The sequence below is a fragment of the Sinohyriopsis cumingii genome, chromosome 10 (assembly GCF_028554795.1).
Source record: "Sinohyriopsis cumingii isolate HCF-2022 chromosome 10, ASM2855479v2, whole genome shotgun sequence".
Lineage (NCBI taxonomy): Eukaryota > Metazoa > Mollusca > Bivalvia > Unionida > Unionidae > Sinohyriopsis > Sinohyriopsis cumingii.
In genome coordinates, this window is record NC_142970.1 from 76,908,891 (window position 1) to 76,928,572 (window position 19,682).

The 19,682-nt window shown below is 34.3% G+C and overlaps 1 protein-coding gene across 2 annotated transcripts in view; it reads left to right on the forward strand.

Annotated features, from left to right (window-relative positions):
• Positions 1–19,682, forward strand: part of LOC149790418 (kalirin-like) — a 536,347-nt gene that overhangs the window by 455,190 nt on the left and 61,475 nt on the right. For both annotated transcript variants that reach the window (XM_089972467.1, XM_089972468.1), the window contains 6 exons: positions 988–1,116; positions 3,340–3,375; positions 3,948–4,109; positions 5,153–5,333; positions 7,968–8,013; positions 18,463–19,030. In XM_089972467.1, coding sequence (XP_089828593.1) covers positions 988–1,116; positions 3,340–3,375; positions 3,948–4,109; positions 5,153–5,333; positions 7,968–8,013; positions 18,463–19,030 — 1,122 coding nt within the window. The remainder of the gene's footprint in view (positions 1–987; positions 1,117–3,339; positions 3,376–3,947; positions 4,110–5,152; positions 5,334–7,967; positions 8,014–18,462; positions 19,031–19,682) is intronic.

A 19,682-nucleotide genomic window follows, 5' to 3' on the forward strand; every position in this document is an offset into this window, starting at 1 on the left:
TGGATTACATTGAGAATACCAAATGAAAATTCTGATTAGTGGTAAATCAATAAAGATTTTTGAAGGTCACTTGTACTTTTGTTGACTTTATCAATTTCTCTCACGTTACTGTTTTCCAAATTGTTTAAACTCTGTATTGCGACAAAACACACAACAAACAAGCTTTGGAGTCTAATCTCCTGGACTTGTCACGAACCCGGTAACTGGACAATTGCCCAAGGGTCTGTACTGTAGACTTAACATTATTCCATCAAATGATGTGGTTTGTGTCAGTGTGTCGGTATATAGTTATTTTATAATAAAATATGTGAAGACTCTGCCCAAATTTAGATTAAGTTATATCCAGAAATTTTAGAATTGAATTTTTACCAAAGTATGGAACTTATCTGAGAAAGCCCTTAATGAGACAGTCTTATACATGGAATTTCAAAGAATAGATAGGGAAAACCTGCTTCATTACATTAAAAAAGTACTTATTTTTTCACCGTTTTAAAAGAGAAATATTTTTACTCAGCATACGAATTTGAAGATTGTTGATGTGGCTTGGGCTTATCATTATGGAAATTAATCGATATAAGAACCGGGATTTTTATTTTTAATGTTAAAAAGAACTGTTGACAAACAAAATTTGTTAGGCATATTTTGGGAGATACTGTATGTATATGACTCGATTATATTTTCAGACCAGTGAAACATTTTTTTCTATTTTTCATAAATTTGTATCTTCTTGATCTGATCTGATCTGTGTTCTTGAAAACCTTATTTGCGCACACAAAACAATAAATTTGGTAGTCATTCTTCGATACCAATGTACATGACTCAACTGGATTTTCATACCACTAATAAATTTTTCACCTCTGTGGAAGACTTTTTATGACTGCAATGGGGACTTGGCTTTACATCCACTACACTAAGTATAGGTTTCTCCTTCTTTCATCTTGTTTAGATCATTGTGGATTTGCATGTAATTATCTATTTCTATTGTAGGATATTCTAAAGTATACAGAAAAGGCAGGTTTAGATGCTTCAGCACTCAGGAAGGCATGTGAGGTCATGTGTGTGGTACCCAAAGCTGCTAATGACATGATGCAAGTGGGCAGGCTGCAGGGCTTCGATGTAAGTTTCACAGACTCTCATTTGATTGGTGCTTTTGGTTGCATTTCACTAAATTAGGTGGCAATTTTACTATTATACCATATGTCTTCCATTATAAAACCAGGTGACAGACCTTACAAGTTTGTCAAAATGTTGGGGATGGGAATATATCATTTGATAAATATACTATTTTTGTCTTGACTGTATTTAAAAGATGACCAGACTAACATATGGGGATCCTAACTACAGTATTACCTCATTATAGTGTAATCAGTGGGAGCAACAAAGTATACTTTTAATAAGGCTGCCTTAAAATGAAGTGCATGATATATATATATATATATATATATATATATATATATATATATATATATATATATATATACAGTACTCCCTCATTGTAACACTGTCCATGGGAGCAATATAGTATACCATGTTAAAGGGAGACTGCCTTATAATTAAGTGCATTATATATACAGTACTCCCTCATTGTAACACTGTCCATGGGAGCAGTAGAGTATACCACATTAAAGGGAGACTGCCTTATAGTATTCCCTCATTATAACACTGTCCATGGGAGCAATATATTATACCACATTAAAAGGAGACTGCCTTATAATAAAGTACATTGTATATAGTACTCCCACATTGTAACACTGTCCATGGGAGCAATAGAGTATACCACATTAGAGGGAGACTGCCTTATAATAAAGTACATTATATATAGTACTCCCTCATTATAACACTGCCCATGGGAGCAATAGAGTATACCAAAATAAAGGGGGACTGCCTTATAATTAAGTACATGACATATATATATATATATATATATATATATATATATATATATATATATATATATATATATATATATACAGTACTCCCTCATTATAGTATTATCATCCATCTGTCCATTAAAACAAGATTATGATTGATAATCCTAAACTACTTGGAGGATTGGCTTTCATCTCATGGACTAGTTTAGTGGTTCCCAACCTAAAAAGTATCTTGTATGAGCCTCATGACCCGACAAAAAACAACATAGCGACCCTCCAGAACATCCTCGTGATCCTGATTTGAGTCATGACATGGGGTTTGGGAACACTGTTCTGGTTGGTCCTAAATGAAAATGGTACCAGTCATGCATCGAATATGATGGCTATATTCCTGGAAGTTGTTTTTCCCCAGTTTAGCGTCAGTACCTTTGAAGGACTCCTGTTATACCCATTTGGGGTTAGGGTTGGGCAGCGGACCTGATATAAAAGATATGGATTTGTCTTGGCATCTCTGGGTTTGATGTTACTCCATGAAGATTTATTATTTGTATTGAAACTTCTACATGTATAGACTGTTTCATGTGTTATTAATATCTCACCTTTTTTGCAATTCTTGGCTCATGACTACCTATATTTTGTGTAATTTTTGTTCATGACTATAAATTGTTGTGATTATCTACGAAGATGTTGCTTAGCTAATTTTGTGCACAGATATAGATTTAGTTTTAAGATGTTACAGTGCCTGTAGATTACATAGGATCTATAAATAGAAGTTGTCAAAAGTTGTTGACAAGTTTCTCATTTTCTGGTGAGTTTTTAGAAGAATCAGGTTATTTCCCATTGGCAGGGGTAGGTCACATGAATATTAGATTGAAAAATAAGATCTGTCACATGGGGTATATTGCAACATATAGTCATAATGCTGTAGACTCAAAAAGATATATATATATATATATATATATATATATATATATATATATAAAGGAGAGAACTCAGCAGTTAGAATCATTCTTAATTAGGATTCATTCCTATTATAGATTCTTATTTCATACGTTAAAGCCAATCTACAGATGTATTTAGGGTTGTGTTTAGATATAATGTAAGGATTTTTCATTGAACTACAAAGTGTTCATTGGACTAGAACATTATTCTATGACTATTGTGAATTATTCAGAAGAGTTATGGAGAATGCCATTGTAATACATACATTTGAGGATCTGAAATTCACTTTGAAACATTTGATTCTTTTGGACTTGAATAGAACTTTTTAGGATGACTTTGGATTCAGTTCATAATTATGTTAAGTTCCTCTTTCATTTTTATTTATGATTTTGATAATTAAATTATTTCTTAAGTTTTACAAAATTTATGGTTTTTGTTCTTTCTTTTACTTAGTTTATGACCTTTGAGTCACAACAGACATATTTGTTTATAATTAACTGAAATTCAATTTTTATTTCAATTACAGGGTAAGATCACAGCTCAAGGAAAACTCTTACTTCAGGTAAGTTTGATGCATGCTGATAATTTTTCAAATCTTGCAGATTTTAATATGTAATTATGATATTGGCCATAAGCACATACATCGGAATATCTGTTACATTTTTCATAATTTTTAAACTATCTACAAGACCAGTCACCTTAACCAGAATCTGTGGATGGCATGCACTCAAGAAAGAGACTTTTTTGATTTTGAGATCAACATTCAAGGTCTTAGTGACTTAAAGAAAGCTTCTTTGTAGTGCTTCAAACTACTGATAATTGTTTAAGTAAAAATAATTTAGTAAAGGTAATTATTTACCAGTATATACAATTTCAAAATATTATGAATTTTTAAATCAGTTCTTTGAAACATTATATTTTCCAAAAAAAGAAATTTCTTCTTGTATGTAATCTCTTTTTTTCATCTGTTCGAGTGCAGAAAAACTCAGATCAAATATATTCTGTATAATTTTCATTTACTTCCGTGGTAACATTTTCAATGTTTAATTAAAATATTTATAAACTGACTACATAAAAAAATTAGGAGGTAAGCAAAATGACAGATAACATGTTAATTAATTGATGTTTTTTCAGGATACACTTTTGGTGGCTGAAATTAGCTCAAAATTAACGCAGCCAAAATTCAAAGAAAGACGGGTTTTCCTGTTTGAACAGATCATCATCTTCAGTGAGATGATCGAAAAGAAGAAAGGAAGCATGTCTAATGCTAATTACATATTTAAAAATAGTATTAAGGTAGGTAATTAGTGCCTAATTGGCAAAATCTTTTGTAGACAATTCTTATTTCAGCATTTGATTGACTTTTAGAATTTCTTAAAACACTTGTGTTGCACAGTGTAAAATCCTATTTTTCTAGAAATTCAAAAGAAAGCCATGCTAATATTAAATTCACATCTTCTTTGCAGTGGACAGTTACTGGTGTCTTCATGAAAGGAAACACATATAAGCTATATGTGAAGAATAAAATTTGATATCAGTTGCAACAGAATTAACTTATTTTTCATAATGCTAAATTGAAAAGTATGAATTCAAAATATATTCTTTAACATTGACATTCATACACAGAAACCATTTCCCCATCAACTGTCAATATTTCTTTCTTAGAAATACAGCATACCTAAAAAGTAAGACATGCAAAAAAGATATAGCCAAATCAAAATTACTGATAGCTGGTATATGTCACAGCCCATCATCACATTTTTAGGGTATTTTAGTATTGGCATATTTTTTAATCTAGTCAGTGCAGCATAAACTTCCAAGCATTGTAGGGTTTTTTTCAGATGAATTTTGCAATATTTTTATATTCGTTCTATTTTATGCTTTTTGGTAAGAATCCATGCTGGATAATCAGCCTGTGCATTCGTTTTATGTTGCCTAAAAATGCGTCAATGCATTTTTAAAATGCATACATTGTACACAGAACAGTTCAGTCTTTAAGCATTTAGGTCATATTTAGCACCATATTAATCTGTCCATAAGTCAATGTTGTACTTATTCAGTCAAAATAAACTATGGTCTTAGCAAATTCCAGATGTTCAGTGCACATTTTTAAATGATAACATACTTGGTCACAGTAAGGACTTTCATCTAAAAAAAAAGTCCTTATAATTGATCACACCACAGATTAGTCTTGGTAATCAAGTTACTTGATACATTCTCAAAGGAGTGATAAGCATCTTAATAATTAAGACTTCATCTGGTATTGCAAGTTGTGTTTGCAAATATCGAATTTATTTGAATTTTTGAGTTTTGAAGGAAAATACTCATCTCCTTTGTAGGTTAATAAAATGTCAATGTCAGAAAGGGTGGAAGACAACGACCCACTGAAGTTCTTGTTGACAGACTTAACGCCAGGCTCTGATATAAAGTTTATAATACAAGCACCTGCTGAGGATGTCAAACACACTTGGACACAGGAAATCCAGAAAATCCTAGAGATGCAGGGAGATTTCCTCAGAGGTAGGTGTTAAAACTGATGTCCAAAATTTTGAAAAGTACATTACAGGTAGATATAAGTGATTTGCTTTGTTATTTAGGTCAGTATACCATATATACGGTCTTGTAAGACAACTTAACTGTAATTTTACACCCCATCACCCCCGCCTTTTTTTAAGGCTAAAGAAAAGTTCATATTTTTCTTTCATCTTGTAATATAATCCATAGAAATTCATCATGCTTGACAATTTAATACATTTATATGATAAATCCATGAAGTCTTTCATAGGTGATATAACAGTATAAAAATAATGAACCAATTCTGAATGTACCATAATATTTTCATTCCTTAACAAATAAACATTGAAAATATATTTCACACCTATTTATTCACTGTTTAACAAAGTCCAAGAATCTATCATTGTCTGAGGCACCAAATCAAGTTTAAAAAATCATCCTCCAGGGTCAAACATTGTTTGACTCCAGTTCCTTATCTTGACTGTCATCTAAGTATGCGTTACTGAGATTGGGATCTGTCAGTGATACTTTGATATGCATTGCGTGAAATCTATTAAAGGATTTGCTGCTACGGAAAAGGTGCCAGTAGTGCAGGGAGTTCAAATAAGCACCCTCTTTTAGCAGTATAGGACTAGACTTGGCATTGAATAAGTATCGGTTTTGGGGCTCAGTCAAACAGTTGGGAATGCAGAGTAGGTAGTCAGTCATGTACAAGAAGTTGTAGGATTGTACTTGCCACTAAGCAAGTATCAAATTCGTGGCTAAATCAAAGGATGGTCAGCTGGGAAAACAAAGCGGTTGCTGCCTTTTCAAGCTGAAAGTTTATTGGTCCATGTACACTGGCAGATACTTTAGGACATGTAACCTGCAAATTAAATCTGACTGATGAAAAAGGCAAATATGAATCAAGTGAAAACTTAAATTGCATCATTGACAGAGTATATGCAACAAGACACCAAATATAATACAAATATGGGTTGTTTAGAGTTGTATGAAAAGGGAAACAATATGCTTACTAGTAAATACCCACAGTAAACCGCATTGATGGACACTTCACTTTGCAATGAGTAATATTTAATATTTTCAAATTATTAAAAGTCAAATAAATGTAGATACCAGTATTGTGTTGTGAAAAATGAAAGCGATAAACAGTACTTTGTGTACATTTCTTTATGGGAATAGTGGGATGAAATGAAAATGTCAAAATATTTGAATTGGCAGCATTTTGTATGAACTACAAACATCTAGAGTTGCCAATATTACCCCTAGATTTTTCAGATTTGTGTATGTTGCTCTTATATGACAACCCCAAATTAGCAGGAACCAGATATCCCTGCCCATACAAATTCCCCCCCAAAATATGACTTGTTAGAGAGTATATATGGTTTCTGCCTGTATATCATATAATAGCACATCTTGACATCACAAATGATGTCACGTAAGGTGAAGGCATAGTAATTGAGTCATCCAAATGTATTTTCTCATTTTTGTGGTTTTGTCAAGTGGTCGGCATGGTGTCACTATAATGTAACCGGCTAGACGTCACCATAAACTGCCATACTGCAGACAGCGTAACGATACGACTGAAATTGTTAAAAATCTAAATCAAACACACACACACACTCAAATAGAGTATCCCTCATCATATGATAAATATGTTCTCTTTACATTTAAGTTCATTCCATATGAAATTTATCAAACTTGCCAAATAATTTCAATTGAGGCTTGCAAAACAAATGTATTTGTAAAGTTGAATGACCATGTATTGGACCAAAATGCCATTTTTGAAAGACTGGAATAAAATAAATTAACCAGCATATATTTCCATATGGAGCCCCGAGTGGTCTAAAGCAATCATCATTACCATCTTACCTCTGTCTGCATGGGTTCGAGTCTTGGTTTCGGCCAGTGTGAGAAAGCTTGCCAGTAGCTTCTTGTGGGACAATGGTTCTTTCCAGGGTTTTCCCGGGTTCCTCCTCCACCACCATTTATACCAGCTGCCATGTATAGCCTGTCTTGTGCTGAGAAATGGCATTAAACTCTACAACAACAACAATATATTTCCATACTCCATATTTCCATCTACATCTGCAAAGTGCACAGACCCAGGTTGGCTACCGCATAATGTCCCAGCAGATCTGGATCTATGCAGTTCCTTATGAGAAATCAGTAGAACAATCAACATAGACCCTGATCTGCTGGCACATTATGTAACAGCTGATTAGGGTCTATGTTGTTTGCATTTGGACTTGTCTGTAAGTATATTCAGCAACGAACTTTATTCTGTGTTGAATAATTTGAACAGTTTAGCAGTAGGTACCAGAAATTGTATCAATATATGACAATACTGAAGACATACAAAGCATTATGACATCTAATTATCTAGTAATAATAAAAATAATAACTTAATAACCATGTTATTGCAAATGCAGCCTTTTTGTAGAGTCAATTAGACATTAGACTGGAAAGTGAAAACAAACAAGGAAATAAATAAAAGAATTGGTTAGGATAAGTCTTTTTCTTAAAAAATCACTTGTCCAGGACAAGTGGCTTGGAAAATAATCTGTATAGCCCTAGGACTTGATTGGCTAAATTTTACGCTATATTCAAAATCCAATTTAATCCTACCTTTATTTTCAGCATTGCAATCACCAATCGCATTTATGAAAGAATTGACAAAAGAATTGTAAGTATTCTTATGATTACCTCAACATTTTTCTCTCAAAGAATATTTTCAAATGGAATGATCTTTCAGAAATGAAAGGAATGGGATTTGTTACCTTAGTACCTAAACTTCACCAGATTTTATATTTATTGTACAGGAAATGGGCTACACAATGGAATTTTCTATCCTGGATCTGGTTCATAGTCAGCTTTAGTCAGTATCGATATTTAACTAGTATTTTCTCATAATCATATAATAATGCATGTGAGAGAAGAGAAGTCAGCATAAGACAAATTTAGGAGATTTTCAAGCTTTGTTCAAGAGTTCTGACGTCAAAAGAAAGGGGATTTTAAACGAGAATGGCAAATTTTTCATTGCGGCACATGTCGTCAACTCTGTAATCCCAGTTAGGACCCAAAGCTTGAACCACTCTGCAAGTTTTCATCCATTTTCGTCCATGCATTTTCTGAGTCGGGGAAATATTTTGACTAGATCTGAAAAATGATCTGATATTGTAAACGCAAGATTATTTTTGGCTACAAAGTTGACGAACTGCCTCAGCACATATATCTTGATCCACATTTCATGCAAATTTCTTAAACATGGATATCAACGACGGCGTACTTATTGTTGTGTTTAATGTTCTAATATGTTGCATGATGCATAATGTCATTCTTGCCAGATGTTAAAACCAACTTTATGGGAAGGACAGAACGTATATTTATGTCCTTTGAACTTAATTCCTAGCGCTGAAATTCCCATTTACATCCATCATTAAATATCCTGTGATATTTTGGTTGATTTGCCTGTACCGCTTTAGCTTTGGGAGATAATGCATTCTTAGACATCACCAAAAAAAATGTATCCCATATCCCTGTTTTATGCTTTAGTAATCCAACCGTAATCCGTTAATCTCTAATACTTTCATTTTTTATCATTCTTTAAAACCCTCTTATATTAAGAAAATTTGCCTTTTTTTCACTTGGAGAATGGTATTTTCTTCACCTTTGATTGTGATCTAGGTGATCTTTAACACCAAACTCGGGCTTTCAGAACAGTACATTTACAAATTCAAATCGCAAAAGTATAATTTAGGGCAGTCGTCACTCTACATTCTTCTTAGTTACTGTATCCATCTATTCCATGTTTATCTTCCTGTGAATGTTTGGTATTTAATGTCGTTTACAAGCCTTCAAATAACTGGTATGTCCTTAATGGAAACATGATTTATGTACTGTTAGAAATAATAACATGTTGTTGCAGGCGACTGAGTGATCTGAAGTGATCACCTTTACCAATCATTCCCTTCTTGTTTCTGTCTGCAAGGGTTTGCGTCTCTGGCCAACCTTCCCATGGGTCAGTGGCTCTCACCATGGTTTTTGTAGATTCTTCCTCTGCAAGTTATACAGGCTGCAGTGCATAGCCGATTATGTGGCGAAAAATTATTGTCAGTGCAAAAAAAACCCCACATAAATCATTTTAATTTTTTTAACTAGATTAGGTCTTGAAATGCCTATGAGACATGGAGTATTTCTATCAACTGCATTACCGTCCAACTTCCTGAACGAGTTTTAGGAATATTTCAAATAGTAGCAGTAGTACAAAGAAAAATCGCAAAACCTGATTGACCAAAATTTCTGGCCCTTATATAGATGAGGCCTGTTTGAGGAGGTAGCTTAATGTTGGAACATTTTTGGGGTTTGTATATATAGCCATTAAGTAGGTGAGGCTGGTTTGCAATGAAGCCAGTTCATGTTTGTTTACTTGTATATTTACCATTAGTATTTTTACCACATATACAATCTAATAAGTCAAGTCCAACTTCAAACAACAAAGACCCTGATCTGCCAGTATATAGTATATTGGTAGATCAGTGTCTATATTGTTTATTCAACTGATCACTCACAACAAACTGCACAGACCCAGATCAATCACTACTTTATGCAACTGCAGATCTGGATCGGTGACATTTGGAGTTTAACTTGATTTATAAGCATGTTTACATGGTATTATTATTATTATTAACTATTATTATTATTATTAACTATTACTATTATTATTAACTATTATTATTATTATTCAATAAATTAATATTGCTTTCAGATGACGAATAAGAAGCAGCAGGTAGAAACTAGAAAGTTTTGTTTAGATTGACTTTATTAACTCTCACACCAAATCATTTTTCTCTAAAATGGGCAGATAACTCTTTATGTAACAAGCCTTATCATAACATCACAGTACACACTTTTCATCTTTTCTCCTTTTTCACATTGTTACCTCCTTTTCAAACTACTCTCCACTTCTAATGAGGTGATGGGTTTCACTGCAGTGAATCCTGCACATGAATGTATGAAGAAGCTAACAGATTAATAAATAAATGAATGATGAATAAATTAGTCAGTTGTGAAAAATTTATACATAAACAAATGAGAATAAATTGATGAATAAATTATTAGATGAGTCTTCAAAATTATGACAAAAAATGCTAATGGTTGAATGAAAATGAAGCTGGAATCAAACAGAGAAAGTTAAAACGGTGTGAGCAGCTTAAGAGAACTGAAATGTTTAACTCACAACTTTGTAATTTTATGATAAAAATACCTTTGTCACTTTAAATGATACCTAATTACTTTAATGATACCTAATGACTTTAGTGGCACCTGATCACTTTGATATTACTTCATCATTTTAATAATACCTAATCACTTTAATGATACCTAATCACATTAATGATACCTTATCAATTGAATGATACCTCATCATTTTAATGATACCTAATTGCTTTAATTATACCTAATCACTTTAATGATACTTAATCACTTTTATGATACCTTATAACTTTAAAAAATTGTATTTTCTTTCTGCTTTTAATTACATATCTCAAAGTTTCAATGAAATTGTAGTTGGTGATATTTCTTGTACAGATGAGCAATATAAGAACTTTTATAAAATCTTCAACAATTTACCTAATGAAGAATAGGATCCCTTCAAAAATGACTGCATGGAATGATGCTGTCTTTATCATTGCTGATATTTCATAAAGACAGGACCTAATAGAAGAGTGACCTTTAACCCCTTTAACCCTCAGTAAGAAAAACTTGACCATAAATTTATCTTCATTTAAGTGATATTATTTCTGTGCAGAAACAAGATTTTCTTAAAATAATTTTTCACCAGAATTTATTGCCAACAATATGTAGTCAGCCCATATTTATTGTGTTTTCTTACAGGCAATGATAAGTATTGCAGTATGCAATAAAAGTTTATGACATTGCAAAATGTGATTGCTCTTTACTAAAATTTTCTCAGTGGCCTTGGATAAGTTTATATGGTTGGCCCCAGTTTGTCTCAGGAATTACCATCCACACATAGGATGTGAAAAGGGTCCATTAAAAATGTATATCTAAATTTTTTGAATATTCATTAAGTAATACAAGTATTAGCCAGAAAATGCCACTCCTTTTAAAAATTTCAATTAAGAATTATCACTTCTGAATGTTGAAGTAAATAAATGTTTGAAAATTGATAATTTTACATAGCTAAGGGTCCAATCAATCCAAAATCACTGTAAAAAATGGATAGGTTGGCATGTAATTTCTTGGATTCCAGAATATATAGCCCAAAGTAAGGGTCATGAAATAAAAACTATCAATTAAAGTACTACTTGTCCATAAAACAGCTGACTGAATATTTACAACTTGATCAAATTCACTCTGGTTGAAGATTGTTGATTTCTTACCAAGTACACAAAGAAAATTATACCTCAAAATTGAATTTTAGTTTTACTCATCATAGACCAGAAAGGCATGAGATTGAGATATTCTGGCATCCGACGTCCTTCCCCACATTAGCACAAGTTTATTATCGGTACTTCTCCTGAACTGCCATGAAACTTGACATATACATTCATCTCATGGTCTAGTTGGTCCTCGATGAAAAGGGTGTTGCTAGCACAGCTAATGTGGCCATCTTGAATGTCTTGTTATCACTACTCCTGAATGAATGGTCGTCGTATCAACATGGGGTTTCCACTGAAAGAACTCTTATGTCTAAATAAAAAGGTGCCAATCTAAAGTCCATTATTCTCACCATGGCAGCCATCTTGAAAATCTTGTATTGCTACTCCTCCTGAATTGATGGTAGTATCAACGTTGGGTTTTCACTGAAAGATTTTTTCTGTCTACTTGGTGCAAATGAAAATTATGTCAATCTGATCATCATGGCATCCATCTTGAAAATCTTGTTATTGAATGGATGGTCATATCATTATGGAGTTTTCATTAAAAGAGCCAACGTGAGTATGTGAGAAAGCTTGCCAGTAGCTTCTCGTGGGTCGGTGGTTCTTTCCGAGGGTTTTCCCGGGTTCTTCCTCCACCAATAATACTGGCCATCATGTATAGCCTATCGTGTGCTGAAAAATGGCATTAAACCCTACAACAACAACAACATCATTAAAAGACTTCTCATTGTGTCTACTTAGTCCTAAATATAAATGGTACTTAATATGGCAACCACATCAGCCATCTTGAAAATGTTCTTATTGCAACAAAATACTGGAACAAAGGTTAATTGATGTGGGTTGTTCACCCAAACACTTGTGCTATCTAAATGGTCTTTAATAGCCTCATCTGACATCAAATATTGAAAATTTCTTATAGCTACTCCTGGATGGATGAATAGAACATGGGGGTTTCACTAAAAGGTTTATTGTGACGTATGCTTGGTTCTAAATGAAAATGGCTTGATATGACATCCAATATGGCCACCACAGCAACCATCTTGAATATCTTTATATTGCTTTTCCAAGATGGATAGCTATATTGACATGGGGTTTTCACCAAAACACTTCTTATGTCTACTTGGTCATGAATGAAAACTGTTTTGGGGTCTAACATCCTATAGTAGTCACCTTGAAAATTTTGTTTTCATTACATTTCCTAAATGAATGGTCATACCATTTAGTTTCCATGAAAGACTTTTTATAATATTTTGTTGATCAGTCTGATGCCTAATATGTGGCCATCGTAAAAATCTTGGTTTTGCTACTCCATTTAAAAGGAAAAGTCATTTTGACATGGGGTTTTCTTCAGTATACTTACGGTGTCTGTTTGGCCCTAAATGAAAATGTCTTACCCCCAATATGGCCACCATGGTGGCTATCTTCAAAATAGTGTTATGTCAACTCCCAAATTGATGACTATATCAACATCGGTTTTGCATGAATAGGTTTATCATATCCAGCTGGTCATAAATGAAAATGGTTCTAGTCATACATCCAATATGGCTTCCATGTCAACTGTCTTAGAAATCTTGTTGTTACTTTTCCCTCAATGGATCATCATTGTAAAAATGGGTTTGGACCAAAGACATATACTTACATCTACTTTATCCTCAGTGAAAATGGTCCCTGTCTGTTATCCAGCATGTCCATGATGGAAGTTAATTTGAAAATCGTGTCGCTGTGTAATATCAGAGATGTTTCAAGAAGAAATGGCTTATCTTGAATTCCTGGAAATTCTTTTCATCCAGTAAAGCATTTCTCCCTTTAAGACTCGTTTGCATGCAACACAATTACAGAGATCACAGTAATACAGAAAGCTTATGTAGCCAATTTGTGGCAGGACATAAATTGCTAAAGATTTCCCAATATTTTTGCTGGTTTTTTTTCTTTCGCAGGATTGCTAGTGTGATTATTAAACTTTCTTATAATTTTTCTGACAATAGCCACAACCATATAATTTTAAATCCAGTTCCTCCCAGGTTATCTCCCTTGGTATTTCCTTGCACACTGCACTTTATGCTCAACATTCTTATGTAGAATGTAACCTTCATGTGTTGATGTGCCTTAAAACACAAGCAAAAAAACCTCCACATTATCTCCATTCCAGAAAGATTGAATCCTCACAATAACATGACAGCATGGTGAAACATGCCTCTGCAGTCCTTTGTATTGAGAAGATCTTAAAAGTAGGTCACATTTAACAACCAGTTATTTCAAGGTCAGCTACGAGACCTACTTTAGCTCAGTAGTTAGGGCATCTACTCTTAATCTAAGGTTCATGGTTCAGTACCCACCCAGGCCAACTATTTTGGGTGAGTCATTGAGAAAAGCACTTAGACCTTTTTTCCTTAGCAAGAATGTGTTAAATATGCCATTAAAACTGACAACATCAATTACATATTGTACCTCCATGTTGTAGTCCCATCAGTATTTAATACTTGTATAAACTTTGAAAGTTACACTCGTAAATTGTATGGTTATGAATTTATTGTAACCATAGTGACAATCATAGGATGACTGCAGAATTTATCCAATTCAGAAATTATCCACTCCAAGATTTATCCACTATTTTGAGTGAAATTTTTTGTTCTGTTTTATACTTACCATCTCAAACTTGCTTATTAGACGAGTCCAACTGCAGACAGCATAATTATGTGCTGGCAGGTTAGGGTTTGTCTTCTTTGTTCTGATGATTACTCATAAAAAACTGCATGGACCCAGATGTGCCAGTGCATTATGTGATGGCAGACCTGGGTCAGAGTAGTATGTAGTTGGACTCGACATAAAAGCAGGTATACACAGCATTCCTAACATGCTGATCCTCTGCCATGCAAACCAATCTTTTTCTGTTTTTAACCAACTCTGTTGCTGTCACATCTCTTGTTGTGTAATTATTTTACTGTGTTTCTCTTCTGTATTTTGTTCTTTTCATGTTGCTGTTGAACTTTGTGTTTCTATGGCAACATTATTTCTGCTCTTGCTAATACACACTTTAACCTTTCCCGTATCTAACACTTGCAACCCTTGTTCCTTTAGTACCTGACATATCATCTTCAGCTTTATTATACAGTGTATTTTAATTCTAAAGTTTCTTGATAAGAATACAGCATTTTGTGTATAATGAATTTTTTATTTAAAAACAAAACTCATTTGAAATATATTACCATGTAATCCCCACCAGTTTTAAAGAGATTCCCACCTATGATCCCCACCAGTTTTAGAAGATTCCTGCCTATGATCCCCATCAGTTTTAAAGAGATTCCTACCTATGATCCCCATCAGTTTTAAAGAGATTCCTACCTATGATTCCCATCAGTTTTAAAGAGATTTTCACCTATGATCCCCATCAGTTTTAAAGAGATTCCTACCTATGATCACCATCAGTTTTAAAGAGATTTTCACATATGATCCCCATCAGTTTTAAAGAGATTCCTACCTATGATCCCCACCAGTTTTAAAGAGATTCCTACCTATGATTCCCATCAGTTTTAGAGAGATTTTCACCTGATTCCCATCAGTTTTAGAGAGATTTTCACCTATGATTCCCATCACCTATGATTCCATCAGTTTTAGAGAGATTTTCACCTATGATTCCCATCAGTTTTAAAGAGATTCCTACCTATGATTCCCATCAGTTTTAAAGAGATTTTCACCTATGATTCCCATCAGTTTTAAAGAGATTTTCACCTATGATCCCCATCAGTTTTAAAGAGATTCCTACCTATGATTCCCATCAGTTTTAAAGAGATTCCTACCTGTGATTCCCACCAGTTTTAAAAACATACCCAGCATTGATTCCCATCAGTTTTGAAAAGATCCCCACCTGTAATATTCCCACCAGTTTTAAAGAGATTCCCACATATGATTCCCACCAGTTTTAGAGAGATTTTCATCCATGATTTCCATCAGTTTTAAAGAGATCCCCACCTATTATTCCCATTAGTTTCTTAGAGATTCCCACCTATGTTCCCCATCAGTTTTAATAGACATACCCAACTATGATTCCCACACGTTTTCCATCAGTTTGAAAGAGATTCCCACCTAGAATTCCCATCAGTTTTACGAAGATTCCCTTTATGGTCCCATCAATTTGAAAGAGATTCCTATAATTCATTCAGTTTTAAGGAGATTGCCTTTACAATCCCATTATTTTTAAAGAGATTGCCTTTATGGTCCCATTACTTTTAAAGAGATTGCCTTTATGGTCCCATTAATTTTAAAGAGATTGCCTTTATGGTCCCTTGAATTTTAAAGAGATTGCCTTTACAGTCCCATTAATTTTAAAGATATTGCCTTTATGGTCCCATTAATTTTAAAGAGATTGCCTTTATGGTCCCATTAATTTTAAAGAGATTGTCTTTATGGTCCCCATCAGTTGGAAAGAGATCTCCCTATGGTTCCCATATGTTTTCTTGTATGTATGTTACATCTCTCCTCCAATACGTTTAACACATCTAGTAACAGTTTGCACAGGTGCAGATTGCATATCTTTTATAGTAAAAAACAGTTACATTTCTGACACCATGCTGCAGTCCCTGCTTAACATCCCACAACTGATACTAATGCTGGATCGCACTTTTAAAAACAAAACCTTTGACTGCTTCGGTGGCCTAGTGGTTAGAGCGTCCATCTCGGAAGTGGTAGGTCGTGGGTTCAATCCTCAGCTGAGTCATACCAAAGACTTACAAAAATGGTACAAACAGTTACCTCGCTTGGCGCTCAGCATTAAGAGGTTAGTGTTAGAACTGGGCGGCCTGGTGTCAGGATAATGTGACTGGGTTGGACATCATGCGGCATGATGCCCCAGTGCTGGACATCACTATAAACTGCCACACTGCAGACATGGCGATATGACTGAAAAACTGTTAAAACTACGTTAAAAATCCTAATCACACACACACACAAACCTTTGATGTTAGCAATACTTCCATTCTGGTATCCCACTTCTGATACTAAACCATGATCACAAGTTGTAACAGTCTACTTCTGACCTCAGAATTTGATTACTGGTAAATCCACTTCTGACACTAAAATGTATTGACTTGTAAAAACATGTCACTTCAGACAAAAACATTGATTTTGGTCCATAACATCCCATTCCTGAAACCTCAGACACTGCACTTTGATCCTGCTATGGAGACACCCAACACCAACTTAATTGATTTTGGTAAACCATTTCTGACATACCATTCTTCAGATATGGGTTTTTCCAGCTTTAATTTCACCATAGTTTCTTTGGAAATTTGTAACATAATATGTAAGATAGAGTAAAACGCATTGACTTTTACCGGATTGGTATTTTACCATCATGATGCAGCATTTTAGCTCTATCCATTTATTAATCTCTTTCTGCCTCGGATGCGAGAGGTCATGGGTTCGATCCCCTTCCTAGTCATACCAAAGACTTACAAAAATGGTACTGATAGCTGCTTCTCTGGGCGTTTAGCATTAAGAAGTTAATGTTAGGACTGGTCGGCCTGGTGTCAGGATAATGTGGCTGGGTGGGACATGATGCCCCAGTGCTAGACATCACTATAAACTGCCACACTGCAGACATCGTAGCGATATGACTGAAAAATTGTTATAGCTACATTAAAAATCCAAAGTCACATCACATCACATTAATCTCTTTTATCTATCACTGAGGTGCTTGATTTTGCTGCATTGCAGTATTGTTAAGCATCTGCATGATTATGAATGAGACTGTATGTGAAAACATTAAATTATGGAGTGTTGATAATTTATGACAAGGAAAATAAATCAGAGGGTTTTGTGATCACTCTTTTACAAGATTAAACGATATGATGATCTTCATAAAAATGAAGATAGACTGGTAAACAACGAAAGTGACCTTGCATCAGCCAGTACATGCAAATTGTTGAAATTATATATGGAGGCAAGGACCAACAATGCCAGGAATAACCACATCACTACCTTGTATGGCAGCTGTTGATAACAGACCAGCTATGATGGTAAATACAGAAATGTGATTACAGTTTTGGGCCTTACTGTAAAGTAGATTGATGTGTCAGTATGGGTAAATAGATCTATGACACCAAACCTTGGTACTTGGTAGTAACACCCCACCTCTGTTGCAGTACCCAAGACTTGAATCCATCATTGCGACATCACACTTCTGACAGCAAATTTTGATCCCTGGTAGTAACTCCCATGTTTGAACAGGCAGCTTTCACGCCAGGTAGTAATATCACACTTCTGACACTAGTTATCCTTCTGATCTCTAAATCTGGTTCTGATTGTTGCAGCCACTTCTGGCACCAAACTGTGATTCATGGTGTTGATATCACACCTGGAAACAAAACTAATTCGGCAAAGAAAAACCCTTTAATAGATGCTGAACTATGATTTTGGGTTGAAACATTCAACTTCAAACAGGGTCCAATTTAAGACAGACTTTAAAAATAACAAAGCTAAAATTCATTCCACAAGTGCATGATAATTAGGTCACACAAACTTAATTCAAGTTTTTACTGTCCTCGGATAAATTGCTCTTCAGATTTTCAGTGAAGTCTCACTTTTGACGTGTCTTAGATATCAGTACAGACAGTGAAATATCTTGACATCAGTTCATTTTTCAACTTTATTAAATATCATTTATTACATAAAGCTGTTACACCATTCCTTCAAGCTGTTATACCATGCCCTTCAACTTGTTATATTTGTTTCAGATCTGCTCCTGAGTTAGGAAATACATCTAAAGAGGGACAACTTCGAAAGACACAGTCTCAGCCACAACCAGGAAGAGGAGATAATCCAATGACAGCCAAAAATCTTTTGAAATGTCGAACTCGTGAATCCCCAAAACATTCTCGTTGTAAGTCTGTACCAGATCCTCTGAAGGAAGTAGTCCACACTTCAGGGCTTAAAGACCAGCAAAAAATGTCATGTCCTAGTTCACCAATTGAAACCCCAAAAGACTTTGGTCACACAACAGACAACAATCTTGAAGGCTTGAACTCTGCTAGATCTTCCTCAAATCCATCATTATCAGATATCAATGCTAGTTCTTCAAATGGATCAGAATCTGCAAAACCAAAGAAAACTATATTTGAAGGATTCAGGAATACTTTGCGCAAATCAAAAAATGAAAATTCCTCGAGTTCAAAAGCGGATGCAAGTTCGTTCGATAATTCTGCAGACAATGAGAGCCAGAGGACTAAAGTTGGGAATACTGCTAGTGGATCTGCCGGCAAACAATTAAATGTGGATAACTTAGACAGTTCTGATCAAAATGTGGTAAGTCGTGAGAAAAACACTTCATCCTGACCATAGGGAGAGTGTTTGAAAATTTCTCCATTCTCAAAAATATGAGATAATTCCTTCAACATCTTACCATGGAGTTTTCCGAATGGTGTTAAATGTGATCATATTTTTTGCGGAAATAGAAGGTGATAATTACAGACAATCAACGGCAAATGAGGCAGCCATGAAAGGGAATGTCGGAGTAACTTTTATCATTATGCTTGACTGTGATTTCTGACATTTGGAATGCTGTAGTGACATTCGTAGCCACAACTGCATGACTTAATTGAATTCAGCCGATTCTGTTATTTATTTAAGGACATTATTGCTCATGTCATGTTAAAAATATTAGTGTGCAACAAAGGAATCTTGCTAATCCTAGAGTACACATGTATGAGAGAGTTCCTATACGGACATGTTTGCAGAGTATGTGCATCGTTCATATGTATGTGTAAATATAACATAGTAAATGTACTGTAGATTTTTGTACTTCCCTATTTATCACCATCGCCATAGCAACAAATAGCATAGCAATCCCAACTGATCGAAATTTAATATGTTTGTTTTGCATGATACATGGCTACACCTGTTGAAATTGCTTATACCAGGTGTTAAATTGTTTTATAGGACAATGCAACTTGTTTTT